The following is a 20,322-nucleotide window of genomic DNA, read 5'->3' on the forward strand; positions in this document are numbered from 1 at the left end:
ATCTGTATGAGGACCCTTATAAAGGCTGCCCTTCTTGCTACAGTTATGGGGACTTGAGGCTTTTCATGACTTATTTTAATATTTGGAACACAAGAAACTGCTGTAAGATACAACTGGTTACCCTCAAGGGAATGTAGCTACTTCACAGCCTTCTTCCTAGGATTTCAGAGGGTGTTCTTTTCACTTACTAGGTCACGCAGAATACAGTTTTGTGTGTCTGCTCATTCATAAGGGTAGGCATGTTTTATTTAACATGAACGGACACTTACTCAACATAATGTATATTGTCTTGAGGCAACACATATGTGTGCTTGACTCATAAGAGCTCAGTTTTCGGGAGGTAGTGTTAGTGCCTCTCTTTGTGTGTCAGCCTACCACACAACACAAGAGCAAAATAATTTCCTCAGAGAGTATATTATACATGCACTTATAAAATTAGATATGGACAGAGTATAGGGTCATCGTCAATAAGAGATACGGGTTATAATCTACGGTCTTGGAAAAGTGAAAAAAAAATTCCTCTGAGCCTCCAATTCCGTCTTCGGTAAGTGCGCAAAGAGGACCAGGCAGCATCTAAAGACTGAATGCTATTGTTCTAGCCACCTCTGAATGCTAAGGCAATGAACCAAGCATGCTGCTGGTGGAGCTGCTCTCTGAACATCTATGTTTTTATTGTTCATCAAGACCATTCACTTTGTCCACCCATAAGGCCAGGGCAGATGGTGTGGCTGACAGAAAAGCAGGAAAATAAATTTCCTGAAGCATTTGTCTTTTTTCCCTTTGGGCACAGTGACAGGACCTGCCCCAGAAATTCTGCATCACCAACCTCAATAAGCTGCCTGTTTGAGGAATTGCATTCAGAAGCTGCAGGAGGCTGGCCAGAAAATGTCCCCCCAGTGGGGGTGGCAAGAGTTGTTTTCAGGCAAAAGCCAGGATAAAAGAGATGCAGGTTCATGGTGTATGACATTCATCAAAAAGCAGCTCTTCTCTCTTTTTTCTTAGAAATCCTAATATTTCGACAATATAGAATTTTCTGTAAGAAACTCTATTTCCAGACAAAACTTGCCACACATGATGAATATACAATGATGCCATGCTTCCTGCCAGTCTCGGTTTTCAAGAGCAAAGCAGAGAAGAATGAAGCCCCAACTCTTTACAAGCAAAGAATATATATGCTGCAGCAGCTATGCTTTTACTCATGAAAGAAACTCTCCAGTGTACACTCACTGCCTCTCTGACAAACTTCCAACAAGCATTAATGTCTACTTAAAATAGAAATGTGAAACATAATATTCATAACATTTTTAGTTAGTTGAATTAACATCTGTCTACCTCACTAGTCAGAAGGTCTATGAAAGCAGTTAACTTCCCTTTCAGTCCTCAAATATAGCACAATGCCTGGAAGTTTGTAGTATAAACTAAGTGTACAGAATGATTGAATGAATTCATGAATTGAATGGATAATTGAAATGGGAGCTGTTTGATTATGCTGAGACAGGAATTCTAACAAGAGAGAGGTGAGAGAAAGAAAATCTATACAAATAAACAAATGTAAAACACGTAGCAGTATAGGTTTATCAGCACCCATTCTATAGAGAACTTTAAAAAAAACAATGTGAGTTACGTGTAAGGCAGTTGGACTGACTGCCCTTTACTAAACCACAGTGCTGGAGGCCTGACACAAGAAAAAGGCTGTTTAAGAAACACAGTTGCATATATTTTAATCCCAAACTCCTAATTTATCTTCCCCTCCCTTTCCCCTTTGGTCACCATAAGTTTGTTTTCTATGTCTGTGGGTCTATTTCTGTTTTGTATGTAAGTTCATCTGTATTATTGTTTTTTAGATTCAACATATACATACTACTATATATAAAATAGATAACCAACAAGGAACCTACTATATAGCACAGGGAACTATAATCAATATTTTGTAATACACTATAAGGGGAAAAAATAGATACAAATACCTCAATAAAAAAACAAAAAGAAAAGAAACACAATTGCTTGGTTTCCATAATGAGTAAAAAGTGCTGGATTATTAACTTGCTGAGTCAGTAAATCAAGATCTGAAGGTAGAGTGGGCAGGGATGCAACAGACCCAGTCGTCAGCTTGCTCATCAAGCCTCCAGAGGATTCTTATGGACCAGAAGTTGAGTCACTGTTCTGACTACAATCCATTTTCTTTCTGCGACAATCATCCTCCCAATACAATGTCTGAGAACCAGTTTCTGAACCTCACAACTATGCAAATAGCAAACAACTACCCTGGGTTTAGGGTGGGCACAAACTGCTCTACCTTTCTCAGTGGGTAGTCATCGGCCTTCTACATTCTGTCATCTGAGAAATTATGTTTTGTTTCTTCTGTTTAGAAAGAGAATAGGTCTGTCAACAAATTTCACAAGCAGTTCCTTCAAAAGAGCTTACTTTTTTGTCTTGTTTTGGTTGTCTCAGTACTAAAGTTACTAAAAAATACATGCAGGGTGAGTCCTAGTACTACATTTTTGAAGGTTATTACCAAGGACATTATTTTAACCATTGGTCTAGAATTTTGTTTTCTGTATATTTTTCCAAGTGTTAGTACTTGTTTTTGTTTTTGTTTTTAAATAATTAGAGAATGTTTAATTGTCCACAGGCATTGCAGCATCAAGGAGAAGGCAAAATTTTCATAGTGGAAATACTTCCAGCTTGGAAGAACAGAATCAGGACCCTAAGACCTTCCTCTATCAATAAGCAGATTTGTCAGAGGGCGCAACATGTGACCCCTGAGTCGTCAGTAAGGAACATTTAGCTGTAACTTTGGTTCATTCCTTGGATTTTTCCCAGGAACAATCTGGATTTTTAAATTTTTTAATTAAATATTTTGTTGCATAGCTGCTGGAGGTATTCCTTGGTCTTTGGATTGGCCTGTGTGTTTCTTTGTCTTCAGCACATTGCTTTCCTTATGGCTTTGAGTTTAATAAAATCCTTGGTATTTAATATTATTTAGAAATCTTTGCTGAAATAATTTAACTCCTGCTCTCCACGGGGTGTGTGTGTGTGTGTGTGTGTGTGTGTGTGATGATCCATTTGACGTTCCATCTAAGTCATAATGATGAAACCCCTTGAACATTGATCTTTTCACATAGAACAAAAATATACTAATTTTAGGAGTTTTACATAAGAGCTAGGCAATTATAAACTTCTCTAAAAACCTTTAATTACCCAAAAGGCATTGTGTTACAATAATCTGTACGTAATGTTTGTTCATTTGCAATGTACTATGAAGATATATAGTTATTAAGTATGCTTTAATAACAGACATTTACACATCAATATAAATCACTAAATTATTAGTAACAATCTTCATGTATCCCTACACAAACACACACACACACACACACAACTTACAGCTCTTAAAACTTTCCAAGTTTAAGTTAGAGAGTCTAGAAGATACTTAACTTAGAGAATTAATGTCTTATACTTTATCTTAATATATGTGAACCATTCCTATTGCATTTGTGGATGCATCAGAGCTACAGGGATTCAGTGATGGATCATTAAACCTCACCCACAGCAACCTACATAAATAGGAACAATAGGATAATTGCTTGGACCGTGAAATGAACAGTGGCACCAAAATTTTACATCTGCATTGGTTTTATTTCTCCATTCTGTGATGCCCTTTGTTCCCTTTCCATTTTAATTTTTTTTGACGATAGAATAGGCTGTGCTCACTAAAATCAAAGATCCTTAGCTATATGACAATGATTTCTAAACCCATGTGCACATAAGCATTGCTAGAGAAGCTGGATAATAATACAGACTCTCCAGGGACGCTGCCCCAGAATCCGTCTGCAGAAAGCAGAGCTTCCCCTCAGAGGCCAAATACGTAGGGACCTGGAAAAGCCCTATCCTGCTGAACAGTGCCCACTAGTGACAGTAAAGCAAACAGGAGCCCTTTAGTCCAGTTAAATTCATTTGTAAAGTCACATTCCAAATTATATTTTTAAAAGTCTGTACTGCCAAGGATGTTATAACTACTCAGTAGGATTCAAGAAGATACATTACACTTGTTTTTATAACAAAGAGATCACCACTATCTAACCAAATGACCAACAGGCAACCCAAACTTCATATAGTCACAACTGGAATCCTGGTCTTCCCTTACAAACATGGTCCTTCCCAAGAATTCTCCATCTCTGCAGGTACTCTCTGTACCCTCCTTCCAGGGCTCGGATCCAAACTCAGGAGCCCTGCTTGATACCTCTCTTTCTGTCCACAAACATCCAGTCCACTGGTTCCACCTTGACCCTTCTCTCTCCTCTTCTGTTCCCAGCCTGCTCCCCACCACCATCTTGGCTCAGTTACTGCAGCAACGTCCTAAATGGTCTCCTTGCTTCCTTTTGGTGCACCATGATGGCTAAAGGCCCAATCTGCATGGCCAGTGCGAATCATGGGCCGGCCCCTTTCCAGCCACATGACTTGAGGAAAGGCCACCTTCTGGTCCTTCCACCCACATCTGCCTCCCGTGACAGGCTCCCCGTGGCTCCAGGCCTTTTGCACTTGCCTTCTCCCTCCCCTTGAAGGCTCCACCTCAGGTTTTCTCAAGGCTGCTTCTTTGATGTGATCAGTGCAAATGTCACTTTCCAATTGAGTCCTTTCCTGATCCCTCTATTTAAAACTCTAACCCATCCTTCCACAGTCTGTGCCCCTGTTCCCTGCTTGGTTCTGCTTCACAACACCCGCTGCCTTCCAAAATACCACATATTTGATTCGCTTCAGTCAAAGTCTGGTTCTCCACCCCAAACACACTGAAGGGAGGTGTTCAGATCCACTCTCTGCTGTGGCCACAGCTGCGCCTGGCACAGGGCAGGCACTGAGTACACGTGCTCAATGTTGTCAGAAACTTTTTTACAGCTCTTCAGTTGTGAGCCTTTACTTAAACATTTCTTCAGGTCACCCTGGGGAAGGGAAGGATTCACATCCTCAGCAGATAGTTTTCAAGGCCATCATGTATAGAAATCAACCAGGAGGGTTAATCAGTAGATTTCGCCTTTTCCCTCCCTTATTTAGAGGTTCCTTCTCATCTCTAATGCAAGAAAAACCTGCCTGTATATAATCAGGTATTATCCCAAGTTAACTGAAATCAAAAGCTGAGCATCTATTTTTATGTGTCTTTGCACTGTGATGATAACTCCCCTTCTCTCTGGTGGTGGGGGCCAAGGTTCACTCTGAAAAGGCAACAGCAATTGCAGGGAATCAAAATACATCAGCTATTGTATCAAATTAGTGTTAAAACAAAACACTTTTGAGACAGTTACATATTCCAAAGGAGTTTTATAAATATGCACAAGGAAAGCTTCATGGTGGCCTAGACCACACGTTCACGATGATGATTAAAATACTTTCCTTTTACTACAACCATAAACTGCGGATCAGGCAATCAGCTCTCGGTTATTCCTCTTGGCAGTAAGTATCTTTCCTTATAAACTTGACCTCAGCCTTACCAAACCTGCAAATAGTTAACTATCAACAAAATAGCTTTGGTCATTGAAACTTTACTCATCTTGCAACGTGCCAGTTGGGATTATTTCCACTTTTCTATGAATCTTGGAATTTTTCAGTGTATATGGAACTCTGCTCATAGGATTATGAGGGTGAGTCAAAATTTATCCACACTCTGGCTGTAGAATTTATTTTAATTAACTTTTAGAAAAGACAAATGCATCATTTTTCGACATAATCTCCTTGCTTTTCAATACGCTTTGTCCACCTGTCAACAAGCTTTCGTATTCCCTCATGAAAAAATGTTTTAGGCTGAGCTGCAAGCCAAGAATGCACTGCTGCCTTCACTTTTTCATCAGAAGTGAATCCAGCTCCTTCTTGATGGCTAACACTTGTGTGACCTTCCTTGAATTTCTCTATCCATTCATACACACTTCTTCACGACAAAACACTTTCTCCATATTGCACACAAAGTCTTCGATAAATAATGGCACCAGGTACACCCTCAGACCACAAAAAACGAATCCCTGCACGCTGCTCTTCTTTTGTGCAAATCACAAGTGGGGCATCCATTTTTGCTTGCATTGCAGTTACAAATGAACTGATGTAACATGTTCACACCTGCACAGCAGTGACTGGGGAGACTGTAGCCTTGAAGAGAAAGTGCTGATAAGACAGTGCGGCCAACAGAAGTTTTAATATAACCGGAATGCAGATAATTTTTGACTCACCGTTGTAATTCAAGATAATATATATGAAAATCTTTAACATGTCTTAGACTTCTGTGGATAATTAAGAGTCTAATTGACAAAAGGGAAAAATATTATTGGAATGCTGGTATCTTTATTTAGCTTTCTTTGTTCTCAGCATTTGCTTGAGCCATGGTAATGAAAGCAAATCAAAGCAGAAATTGAATCAATTGAAGGCCTGTTATAAACCACTGGAGTCCAGTATATCTAGAAAAATCCCCTGGGCTCTTTCCTCACATATTTCACTGATAACACATCTTTCAGTAAGGTAAGTTGATGTATTTAACTCTGTCATCACACTGCAATATTTTGGTCAGTATTTACAATAAAATGTTTAGCCCAAAGCCCCAAAACAGTTATATTCACACCCAGTGCAATGCCCTGTGAATTCTTCCATTTTCTGTACCAACTTTGGGGGTAGTTTTGGGACTGGAAGATATATTTGACTGAATTCAGATGAAATCATAGATTAATCACTGCCAAAAATGCTCAGATTTTCTTCCATGTATGAAATGGTAGGAGGTATAAAAACTGCACCAGGAGTGGTTGGAGAAAGACAGCAGCAGAGTAGAAGGACATGGAGTTCATCTCTCTCCACAGATGCATCAGGAATACATCTATAGATGCAACAATTCTCACAGAAGACCAGGTGAACAGTAGCAGAAGACCTTGGACACTGGAAAGGACTATGATCCCTCATAACTGGATAGGATAACAAAAAGAAAGGAGAAAAGAGGAGGAGAAAAAAAGGGATGGGACCTGCACCCTGGGGCTGGGGGAGCTGAAGCAGGGGAGAGATTTCCAAATTCGGGGAACCCCCCACCCCTTATCTGATGGGGAAACCCCCTCTCTGATGGGGAATTCAATTGGGACAGAAGGGAGGCATTTGGGGCTGTCCAAAGAGGGTGAAGCGGCCAATCTGTGGCAGATGGGAAAGAGTGAGAAACACACAGATGGTCTATACTGCGGCCCTGCATGCCCTGAACTGAGACATGTGTTCACAGGAGTGCAGGGGTTCTGGGAGCTGGAGTGTGGGGACCAGAGAACAGGCCCAGGGTGAGAACTGCTGTTGGCTGTGGGGAGATGGACTGAAGGGAAGGGAGGGAAAAAATCCACAGCAGGGAATGCCTACTGGGGAAGACTGGGCTGCTGTGGAAGCAGGGTGCTACTGCTGAGTCACACACACGCAGAGGAGACACCATTGTAGCCTCTCTCTCAGTGCCCACAACAAACAATAAAGGAAGCCCCTTCCAGGCCTGACTGTAGAGTGCCAGGTGACAAGTAACAGAAAAAGCCCCCAAGGGCTGGCCCTAGTGTGCCTGATGCAGAAAGCCAAAAATGTCTGGCCAGGGGGGCCATCTCTAGAGCCATTCCTCCTACACCCGTGCCTGCCAGCTTCCCTGTGCAGTTGGTGCCACTGCTGGGGTTCGCAGGATCCAAGCATCGTGCTACTGATGACTCACACAAAGGCGGAGGAGCCACTATTGTACCCTCTCTCTCCCCACATGCCAGCTCCTGCAGACGAACAATAAAGGAAGCTCCACCAGTAGCAGAGTAATACAAACATCTCCCTGAGGGCTGGCCTTCATGCACCTTACACCAGGAGCCAGGAAAGACCCTCACTAGGGCCAGATGTCCTACACCCATGCCTGCCGGCTTCCCTGTGCAATTGGCATTGCCACCAAGGCTCCCGCAATCCAAACAAGGGGCTACTGCTGAGACACACATAGGGAGAGGAGCCACTATCAAAGTCTTTCTCTCCCTACATGCCTGGTGCCTGCAGATGAACAATAAAGGAAGCCCTCACTGAGGCAGACCCAAGAGCTCCAAGGCAGCCTGAGAACCAGACTCCTGTGGCTGGACCACACACAGAAGCAGGGACAAAACCAAAGCTGAATGCCAGGGATGGGGAGACTAAGTAAGAGAATAAAAAATCTTTCCATCAGCTGTACAAGCTGCAGATTAAATCCCCGCAATCAGCTAGGTAGACCCTGTGTTTTTGGAATATCTGAGTAGACAATGAATGTTCCCACAAATGAAAAAGGTCTAGGTCTGGCAGCTGTGGACTTTGGGAGTAAGCACAAACAGGAATTGGGCCAGATCAGAGCCAAAGTGGACCCCACAGGGCACAAAGCAGGTCCAGAATTCAACCCAGATGCAGAGGAGGGCCTCTTGGCATGTACAAGGACACTCAGAGCTGAGATCCCAAGGAAACAGAATTATTATCATTAATTGTTTTCTTTCAATTTATTCTGTTGTTGGTTCTGGCATTTTTTTTGTTTTTAATTACTATTTTACACTTATTGGATCTTCGTGTCTCATAACATTTTTTGTTCTATTTCTAGTTGTCTTTTCTGTTGTGCTGAGTTCTTTTCCTCATCTTATTTTCTTCTTTTTCTTTAATGTATTTTTATTTTATTTTATTTTTTTTGTTTTTCTTTTTATATTTCCATTTATACCCATCAGCACACAGATTACCTAAGGTCATACTAAGCTCACAGATACCACCAAACCAGCTTTACAACAATTGCTAAAGGAACTTCTCTAGGCAGGAAACATAAGAGAATGAAAATACCTACAAAAACAAACCCAAAACAATTAAGAAAATGGTAATAGGAATATACATATCAATAATTACCTGAAATGTAAATAGATTAAATGCTCCAACCAAAAGACATAGACTGCTGAATGGATACAAAAACAAAACCTGCATATATGTTGTCTACAAGAGACCCATTTCAGACCTAGGGACACATACAGACTGAAAGTGAGGGGATGGAAAAAGATATTCCAAGCAAATGGAAGTCAAAAGAAAGCTGGAGTACCAATACTCATATCAGACAAATTAGACTTTAAAATAAAGACAAGGAAGGACACTACATAATGATTAAGAGATCAATCCAAGAAGAAGATATAACAATTGTAAATATCTATGCACCCAACATAGGAGCACCTCAATACATAAGGCAAACCAAAAATGGGGAAATCAACAGTAACACAATAATAGCAGGAGATTTTAACACCCCACTTACACCAATTTACAGATCATCCAAACAGAAAATAAATAAGGAAATGCAAGCTTTAAATGACACATTAGAGCAGATGGACCTAATTGATATGTATAGGACATTCCACTCAAAAACTACAGAATACACTTTCTTCGCACATGGAATATTCTCCAGGATAGATCACATCATGGGTCACAAATTAAGCCTTGGCAAATTTAAGAAAATTGAAATTGTATCAAGCATCTTTTCTGACCACAATGCCATGAGAGTAGATATCAATTACAGGAAAAAAAACTGTAAAAAAAATATAAACACATGGAGGATAAACAGTATGCTATTAAAAAACCAAAAGATCACTGAAGAAATCAAAGAGGAAATAAAGAAAAAAACCTAGAAACAAACGACAGTGAGAACACAATGACCCAGTATGTCAATTTTATCTCAATAAAAGTTCTTAAATAAAAAAAAAAAAGAAAGAAAGAAAACACAATGACCCAAAGCCTATGGGGTGGAGCAAAAATAGTTCTATGAAGCAAGTTTATAGCAATACAATCGTACCTCAAGAAACAAGAAAAATCTCAAATAAACACCCTAACGTTACACCTAAAACAATTAGAGAAAGAAGAACAAAAAAAAAAAAAAAAAAAAACCAAAATTCTCAGAAGGAAAGAAGTTATAAAGATCAGATCAGAAACAAATGAAAAAGAAATGAAGGAAACAACAGCAAAGATCAATAAAATCAAAAGCTGCTTCTTTGAGAAGATAAACAAAATTGATAAAACATTAGCCAGACTCATCAGAAAAAAAAGGGAGAAGATGCAAATCAACAGAATTAGAAATGCAAAAGGAGAAGTAACAACTGACACCACAGAAATACAGAGTATCATGAGAGACTACTACAAGCAACTATATGCCAATAAATTGGAGAACCTGGCAGAAATGGATAAATTCTTAGAAAAGTACAATCTCCAAGACAATCAGAAAGAATAGCAAATATGAACAGACCAATCACAAGCACTATGATTAAAAGTCTTCCAAAAAGCAAAAGCCCAGGACCAGATGGCTTCAAGGCAAAGTCTATTAAACATTTCGAGAAGAGCTAATACCTATCCTTCTCAAACTCTTCCAAAATATAGCAGAAGGAAGAATACCCTCAAACTCAGTCTATGAAGCCACCATTACCCTAATACCAAAACCAAAGACATCACACACAAAAAAAGATTAAAGGGCAATATCACTAATGAATACAGATGCAAAGATCCTCAATAAAATACTAGTAAACAGAATTCAACAGCACATTAAAAAGATCATACACCATGATCAAGTGGGGTTTATCCTTAGAATGCAAGGATTCTTCAATATATGCATATCAATCAATATGATACATCATATTAACAAATTGAAAGATAAAACCATATGATAATCTCAACAGATGCAGTAAAAGCTTTTGCCAAAAGTCAACACCCATTTATGATAAAAAACTCTTCAGAAAGTGGGCATAGAAGGTAATTATCTCAACATAATGAAAGTCATATACAACAAACCAACAGCCAACATCATTCTCAATGGTGAAAAACTGAAAGCACTCCCTCTGAGAAGAGGACTAAGACAAGGGTGCCCACTCTCACCACTATTATTCAACATAGTTTTGGAAGTTTCAGCCATAGCAATCAGAGGAAAAAAAGAAATAAAAGGAACCCAAATTGGAAAAGAAGTAAAACTGTCACTCTTTGCAAATGACATGATATTATACACAGAGAATGCTAAAGATGCTATCAGAAAACTAATAGTGCTAATTGATGAATTTAGTAAAGTAGCAGGATACAAAATTAATGCACAGAAATCTCTTGCACTCCTATACACTAACAATGAAAAATCAGAAAGAGAAATTAAGGAAACACTGCCATTTACTGCTGCAACAAAAAGAATAAAATACCCTGGAATAAACCTACCTAAGGAAGCAAAAGACCTGTATGCACAAAACTATAAGACGTTGATGAAAGAAGTCAAAGATGATACAAACAGATGGAGAGACAAACCATGTTCTTGGATTGGAAGAATCAACATTGTGAAAATGACTATACTACCCAAAGCAATCTCCAGATTCAACGCAATCCTTATCAAATTACCAATGGCATTTTTCACAGAACTAGAACAAGAAATTTTACAATTTGTATGGAAATGCAAAAGACCCTGAATAATCAAAGCAATCTTGAGAAGGAAAGATGGAGCTGGAGGAATCAGGCTCCCTGACTTCAGACTATACTACAAAGCTACAGTGATCAAGACAGTATGGTACTGGCACAAAAACAGAAATATAGATGAATGGAACACAATAGAGAGCCCAGAGATAAACCCACGCACATATGGGCACCTTATCTTTTACAAAGGAGGCAAGAATATACAATGGAGAAAAGACAGCCTCTTCAATAAGTGGTGCTGGGAAAATTGGACAGCTACATGTAAAAGAATGAAATTAGAACACTTCCTGACACTATACACAGAAATAAACTCAAAATGGATTAAAGATCTAAATGTAAAACCAGACATTACAAAACTCTTAGAGGAAAACATAGGCAGAACACTTTATGACATATAGCAAAGCAAGATCCTTTTTGACCCACCTCCTAGAATAATGGAAATAAAAACAAAAATAAACAAATGGGACCTAATGAAACAAAAGCTTTTGCATAGCAAGAGAAACCATAAACAAGACAAGAAGAGTGAAGTAAGTCAGAAAGAGAAAGACAAATATTGTGTGCTAACTCACATATACAGAATCTAAAAATGGTACTGATGAACTCAGTGACAAGAACAAGGACGCAGATACAGAGAATGGACTGGAGAACTCGAGGTTTGGGAGGGGGCGGGGGGTGAAGGGGAAGCTGAGACGAAGCGAGAGAGTAGCACAGACGTATATATACTACCAACTGTAAAATAGATAGTCAGTGGGAAGTTGTTGTATAACAAAGGGAGTTCAACTCGAGGATGGAAGATGCCTTAGACGACTGGGGCGGGAGGGTGGGGGGGACTCGAGGCAGGGGGGAGTCAAGGAAGGGAGGGAATACGGGGATATGTGTATAGAAACAGTTGATTGAACTTGGTGTACCCCCCAAAAATAATAAATAAATAAATAAAATTAAAAAAAAAAAAGAAGACAACCCTCACAGTGGGAGAAAATATTTGCCAGCGAAGCAACTGACAAAGGATTAATCTCCAAAATATACAAGTAGCTCAGGCAGCTCAATATCAAAAAACCAAACAACCCAATCCACAAATGGGTGGAAGACCTCAATAGACATTTCTCCAAAGAAGACATACAGATGGCTAACAAATGCATGAAAAGATGATGTTGAGCATCACCAATCATTAGAGAAATGCAAATCAAAGCCACAATGAAGTATCACCTCACACTGGTCAGAATGGCCATTATCAAGAAATCTAGAAACAATAAATGCTGGAGAGGCTGCAGAGAAAAGGGAACTCTCCCGCACTGTTGGTGGGAATGTAGGTTGATACAGCCACTACGGAGAACAGTATGAGGTTCCTTAAAAAAGTAAAACTAGAACTACCATATGACCCAGCAATCCCACTATCATGCACATACCTGGAGAAAACCATAATTCAAAAAGTTACACATACCAGAATGTTCATTGCAGCACTATTTTCAATAGCCAGGACATGGAAGCAACCTAAGTGTCCAACAACAGATAAATGGATGGGGAAGATGTGGCACATATATACAATGGGATACTACTCAGCCATAAAAAGGAACAAAATTGAGTTATTTGTAGTGAGGTGGATGGACCTAGAGTCTGTCATATAGAGTGAAGTGATCCAGGAAGAGAAAAACAAATACCATATGCTAACGCATATATATGGAATCTAAAAAATGGTGCTGATGAACCCAGTGGCAGGGTAAGAATAAAGATGCAGATGTAGAGAATGGACTTGCAGACACAGGGGGTTGGGAAGGGGAAGCTGGGATGTAGTGAGTGAGTAGCATTAACATATAGATACCACCAAATGTAAAATAGGTAGCTAGTGGGAAGCTGCTGCATAACACAGGGAGATCAACTCAATGATTGGTGATGACCTGGAGGGGTGGGATAGGCAAGATGGAAGGGAGGCTCAAGAGGGAGTGTATATGGGGGTATATGTATAAATACAGCTGATTCACTTTATTGTACAGCAGAAACTGGCACAACAGTGTAAAGCAATTATACTCCAATAAAGATCTGGAAAAAAAAAAGGAAAAAAGAAAAAAAAAGAAAAACAGTGGTCACCTCAATAGGTCCTTGAAAATTAAAAAAACAAAACAAAAACAACCTGCATCAGGTTTGTAAGCTATTTACAAACCATCATCATCAATTTACCCATAAATAACTTCTTCCTTGTGAGACTTGCAACACTGTCAGTGTGACAGAGCCATAATAACAGAGAAACCAAATTACAACTAAGTTACAGTTACCTTAGAACCATCTATATTTGATTTTTTTCTGATCATTATCTCAGAATTTGAAGTGTCAGCTTCTGTGGTTGTTGAAGTACCTGTTAAGTCTACATTGCTAGAGTAACAGAAAGTTTTCTTAAGGAGGTTTCATCGTCTTTTTTATTGGTGAAATGTTATGTGAGCGTGGAGGTAAAGTTACAGGTAAAGGGATAGGTAGATGCAGGAAGAGAAGAGGTATAAAGAATTCATATCAATTCCATCAGGACAGTTGTCATTTTACAGTGGGTGCTTTGGTCCTTTGCACTCCTACACTTGTAGGCAGAGATGTTAAATTAAAAAGTTTCAAAGAATTAAAGGTGTCATAAACAAATCCTTTAATATATAATTAGGTTTCTTGGAAAAATGAAACATTATGTATACATTTGCACATAAATAATATTATTACATGAAGTGTATTCACTTTAGAAACATTTATTATCTCCTAGATAAACGCACATGATTACAGGTTCAAAGAATACAAATGGATGTTTTCATAAAATTAAAATGTGAATATTCTCCTAAGTCTTTGGCATTTATTGACATAAACGAAGAAAGTAAATCCTTTTGTGTTTTAGATTAATAAGCAAAGATTTATCGTTAATTCTGCACAGGGAATGAACATTTCCAGGAAAATAATGACATAACTTTTAATTGCCATGTTGTAACTATTTTAGAACATTATGTTAATACTTGTGAGCAATCATATTACAATTACAATCAAAATGCACATCTAAATAAAGCTGCCAGTAGGTAAACCCTACTTTCCCCATCTGGGTTTTTCACACACAGCAAGTATTTACCTAAGTTTAACTGTCATTAAAATAGCTTATTAGCATACCTGTCACGTTGCAATATACAAGGGATGGTCCCAGCGGGCCACTTCCATCTGAGTCGATATAGTAGAGCCCTGAAGAGTTTCCTCTGTGCCTGTGGGCTTCACAGGACTGCTCGTAGAGAGCTGCAAAGAACACAGATCTCAGACAGGGGCTACCACGGGATGAATCCTCATTCTGCATTGCTCTCAGGGACTTTTTCTCTAGAGGAGTGTTCCCCTGCTTCAGCCAGGTAGTGTGAAGATTCTGAGGCACACGGTGAAAGATTTTAGGAAGTATCACTATGGGACGTGTGGATCTGAATACTGCATGGTCTAGAAACACAGAGTTCTTTTCCAAATCATGATAACTGGATTTACTCTAGTCTAATTCTTGTTTGCGTCACCATATTAAGCATCTGAAGTGCATTGGCTTAATCTCCCTAAATGATCTGTTATTATCTAATAATCATGCAATTTTTTAAAATTACCCAGTAATTATACTCTTTGTTTACTTAAAACAATTTACATGTGAAATGCATTTTTTTGATGAGATGAATTTCACAAATCAGCAACTCTTCTTCAGTCAGTTCTTAAAGTTTGTAAAAAAAAGAGCCCTTAAATGCTTTGCAAATGATTATTCAAGAAAACTGAAATTCAAAGAAATATATATAATATATATATGAAATGCCTCTTTGTAGTTTCAATTTATGCTAATTCACAATTTTCTATATGTATAATAAATGTTTTGCTATGTACAAGGCAAGTGATTAGCATCTGCAGATGATGGGCTCAATTAATATTCAAGATACATTTAAATGAATGATCAACTGAGTAACACCTCTCATGTGCATCACTCGTTGCCTTGACAGGAAAAACCCTTCAAAAACCTGAAAAGCAATGGCTGCTGGGACAGCACTGTACAGTACTGATTCTGGCATAGTGTTGGACTGGATCTTTAAGCCGCCTCTAACAATCTGATTCGTCATCCACACAGACAGACTCAGGTGGTGGTCAGACAAGACCCACAAAATAGAGTGATCTTAGTACGATGTGGCTTCATGCCATGCTACAGTGACTGGATTATCTATATATCTAACTTTGCCTCTTTCAAATAATTAAGAAAAACCTGGGGGGCGTCGAGGGGTTGTTTTCCTCTCATCTCACAGAATAAGAAGATGAAGGGAATGTTTTTTGCCCAGAGATTTTACATATTTTGCCAAATATGGTCAAGTGTCAAATGTATCAAATTAGATTGTCTCGAATCAATGGCACAGCTACTACCATCTACACTGATGGACACAGAGATAATATGGATTGCTTTCCTGCAATGCTTGCGTTTTGGCCACTCGTGTTTACATTTCTATAAGTACATACACATGCTCATAACTGCCTAGAAAAGTGTCCAAAGGGATACATGCAAATTGATAGCAGTGTTTGTGTTTGGGTTGGGGCTGGGATTGCCTAGGAAACAAGGGTAGAGGAGGAATGACTAGGAGAAAGAGTACTTTAAACATGAATGTACACATGTATTAATTGTGTACTTAGACCCCAAAATAATGGCCTTGTGATCACGTATGTTGATTTGGCAATATCTCATCTTCATGTGGGTTATCAATTAAAGAATCCCAATAAAGTCAATTCAATTATTAGACCAAATCATGGGCCATAAGCAAAAGACCTCACATATGTATAACATATAGATATATGTACATATATATGCATACATATATATATGTTAGTTTTAAAATCAGAGTTATTTGGAATGCTATTTAGATCACAGTTACCAATTGCATTTTAGCCATCAATCCTTAATCATTAATATTCAGTAGGTATCTGTTTTGTATAAGACACCTGGCTAAGTATGATGGAAGACACTCTAAGGAAGAACTCACCCCATTCCTAACTGTCACTTGGCCAAGTCACTGAGCCTCAGGTTTCCCAGATGTCCAGCTCTTTTCAAATGAAGAGTTACCCTGGCATATTATTACCTGGCACTATTATAGTAAATAGAATTGCAGATGGAATTGCTCTCTCGTTGAACTTATGGGATGTTTAGGGCATGGGTCACCTCCCTTTGTCTTCCAAGAGGCTTTGGGCTCTTCTGTGGAACCCTCAGGACCGCAGACCCAGGGTTCTTACCCCAACACCAATGCTTGCCTCCCTGGGATTCACTTCCCATAAGGACAAATTTAAGTCAATCCAAGTGCTGCCTTTATCCCATATGTGGAAACAAAATTAAATAATTCACAGGGAAGAGTTCTTAAGAGTGTAATGTATTCTCCCAGTAGCAGGGATTGAACATGGTAAGACTTATGAATTTTCAAATCATGCTCTCTCTCTCTCTAAAGACCCAGAGAGAGGGCTACTACAAGAGAAGGGATTCAAAAATGTCAGCAGTGATACAAAAATAGGAAAAACTAAAAGAAAAACATATACAAGAGCCAATAGTTAGAAAACCGAAGGCATTTCAGTGGCTTTGTCACGAGCTTCTAGTAGCTAGTGGATTAGTGGTCAATAAAGCTTTGTTAACTTTAAAGCTGAGAGAAGAATTCTTCAGAAAACAGACTGGTGGTCTAGACAGAAGAAACACTACTGAGAGGTGATCAAGAGCATGACCTTGGGTAAACAACTTAGCATCATTCGTTCCTCAAATGTAAAATGTAGATAATAATACATTTACCTCCTAGAGTTGTTTCAAGGATTAAAGGAGTTGAAACATGCAGAGAACTAGAACCAGGCAAGTGCATGGTAAATTCCAGTATGTTAACCACCATCACCACCACCACCACCACCACCATCATCAGAGAACATCGAGATGGCAGGGACCTGAGCATTTACCAGGCTTCTCACTGATGTCTAGAAACCCTACAACGTTAGCACCATCCAGCGCTTCTTCTGAGACTCTGCATGTTTAATTTTATAAATGTTGGGAGTCTGGTAACTCATCCTTGTTACTTTGGCAGACAGGACCTGAGAACTAAAATTGGGTCCAACTTGAGGAAGAGAACAAGATATAACATCATGTATTCTGGATTTTATTTATATGTTGTTTATTTTCTTATACTTATTTTCCTTTCCCTACTATTTTTTTCTATCCTATGATATATATATTTCTGTAAGCTGCCTTATCATTATTAGGAAATAAAGTTGATTAAAAATAAGCCAGACAAAAATTAGTGTCTAAAGTAATTAGTTTTTGTTGTTGCTTTCTAGCACATGGTTGCACAGACATGCACATATACACAAAATAATGCAAAGAAAAACAGAACTACATGGAAATCAGAACAGAAAGGAGAACAGGTGAAGTGTGAGGCTTACAGGAATGGCAGGTTGCACCTGTGTAACCAGTGTGTGCGCAGTCGCAGGAGAAGGTGTCCCAGGACTGGGAACATTCACCCCCGTGTTCACAATAGCTGGGCAAACACCTAGAAGAAGACAGACACAGCACTATTTCCCACATTTGGTCATGATATATGTGTATCTTAATATTAATATCTTGTAATGAAAGACAGATAATGACAGCGACTTGACCAAAAACAACATGAACAAAAATTGTTGGGTTTGTAATCAAGGTTTCCAAATATATCAATCATAGACTAAAAATCCATTAGATGCTGCCAATTGTCATGTACTTGTGACAGACAAATTTTCTACACATCTCATTACCCTGGAAAATGTGTTTGGTTTTTTTGCTTTTTCACAAATAAGGCAAGATTAATTTCATACATGACCAGGGATATAAATTTTTTGCAATGGCCACAGATAGCACATTTCCCATCCCTGCTTCCACATTCTTGCAATGTGACCTATAGATACTTCCATCAAAAGCTATAGCTTACTTCTCCACCTTGAATGTGGGTTGGGCATATGACCTGCTTGGATCAATAAGGCATTAGCAAACTGACACAGCAGAGGCTAGAAGAGTGCTTGGGCAGTGGGCTTGCTCTCTTGCTGAGCTTTGAACCCTGAAAGCACAACCCCACGAAGAAACCTGGGCTTGTTCAGGTGGTCTAGTCACCCCTGTGGGTTCAAACCACAGGACATGTGAGTGAGGCAACTATAAGTCATCCAGCTGCCAGTTGATCCCCCAGGCAACCACAGATGCATGAAAAAGCCTGGCAGCAAATACAGAATTGTGACATAAATAAACAGTTGTTGTTTTCAGCTAGTAAGTTTTAAGGATAATTTATTGTGCAGTCAAAGCTTACTGATGTATGCATACCACATAGTAATATGTTGCCATGTTGACTCAGTACATAAGGAAAGATTTTAAAGAGAAGGAAGAAAAGCAGGAAAAAGAAGAAACTCTTTATCCATATAACATTACAGTGCCAGGGGTTCTGAATATCATCTACTTTAAGTCTGACTGATGATGACTCTAGAAATTAGATTTAGAGCTCACTTAAGGCTGAGGGCTTTATTATTATTTTTCCCCCATGTAACTGAATAAACCACAAATTCACTCAGGTAAACCAAATAACCACTATGTCTCATGGACATTGTTACATCTCACTTTTTAAAACTGAATATAAGGCTTTAATGTTTGTTTATAAGGTTAAATTTTTTAATCGAAAGAATGTTAATTTTTTCATTATCAAAAATGAATGCTATCCTCAACAAAATAATAGCAAACTGAATCCCAAAATGTATAAAAATTTATATATATATAAACCACATAATCAAGTGGAATTTATTACAGGTATGCAAGGTTGCTCCAATATTGAAAAAAATATTTTGAAAATTAATGTAATCTATCCCATAAACAGGCTAAAGAAGAAAAACCATATGGTCACATCAATAAGTGCAGAAAAAGTATTTGACAAAAATCTAACACTGATTTACGATAAAAGAAAAGCAAAAACAAAAAACCAAACAAAAACCCTTGGCAAACTAGTAATAGAGAAGAACTTCCTCAACTTGATTAAAAAAAAAATAACTCTCCAAAATGCTACAACAGCATTATATTTAATGGAGAGAAACTAGACGCTTTCCCATAAGTATGTGAACAAAGCAAAGATTTACTCTCACCACTCTTATTCAAGCATCATACTGGAAGTCTTAGCTAATGCAATAAGACAAGAAAAGGAATAAAGGATACACGTATTGGGAAGAAAGAAATAAAGCCATACTTGTTCACAAATGACATGACTGTCTATGTAGAAAATCTCAAGTAATCGACAAAAAAAATTCTGAAACTAGTAAGTGATGATAGCAAAGCTGCAGGATTCTTTCTTATAAATGAACAACTGAAATTTAAAATGAAAAACACAGCACTTCCATTAGCACTATCCAAAAAATAGAATACTTAGATATAAATCTAACAAAACATATACAAGATTTATATGAGGAAAATTACAAAACTCTGATGAAGGATAACAAAGAAAATCTAAATAAGTGGAGATATTCCATGTTCATGGAGAGTAAGACTCAAAACTGTCAAGATTTCAGTTATTCCCAATTTGATCTATAATTCAAGGGAATCTCAGTCAAAATCCCTGCAAGTAGTTTTTTGGATATCAACAAACCGATCCTAAAGTTTATGTGGAAAGGCAAAAGACCCAAAAAAATACTGAAGAATAAAAAAGTCAAAGCACTGACACTACCTAACTTTAATTATCAAGAAATAAGACAGTGTGGCTATAGAAATCAAGACAGTGTGGCACTGGCAAAAGAACAAATAGATTCTAATAGCACAGAATAGAAAGCCCAGAAACAAACTCACACAAATGTAATCAATTCATCTTTAACAAAGAAGCAAAGGCGACTCACAGGAGA

At 38.4% G+C, this 20,322-nt stretch overlaps 1 protein-coding gene across 2 annotated transcripts in view; it reads right to left on the bottom strand.

The window, feature by feature from the left end:
- The window catches only part of LOC130845066 (contactin-associated protein-like 3), a 168,401-nt gene that overhangs the window by 47,816 nt on the left and 100,263 nt on the right, over positions 1–20,322 (bottom strand). For both annotated transcript variants that reach the window (XM_057721666.1, XM_057721667.1), the window contains exons 9-10: positions 17,866–17,972; positions 14,572–14,691 (exon numbers count right to left, since the gene is read on the bottom strand). In XM_057721666.1, the coding sequence (XP_057577649.1) occupies positions 14,572–14,691; positions 17,866–17,972 (227 nt within the window). The remainder of the gene's footprint in view (positions 1–14,571; positions 14,692–17,865; positions 17,973–20,322) is intronic.

Source organism: Hippopotamus amphibius, chromosome 2 (assembly GCF_030028045.1).
Source record: "Hippopotamus amphibius kiboko isolate mHipAmp2 chromosome 2, mHipAmp2.hap2, whole genome shotgun sequence".
Classification (NCBI taxonomy): Eukaryota; Metazoa; Chordata; class Mammalia; order Artiodactyla; family Hippopotamidae; genus Hippopotamus; species Hippopotamus amphibius.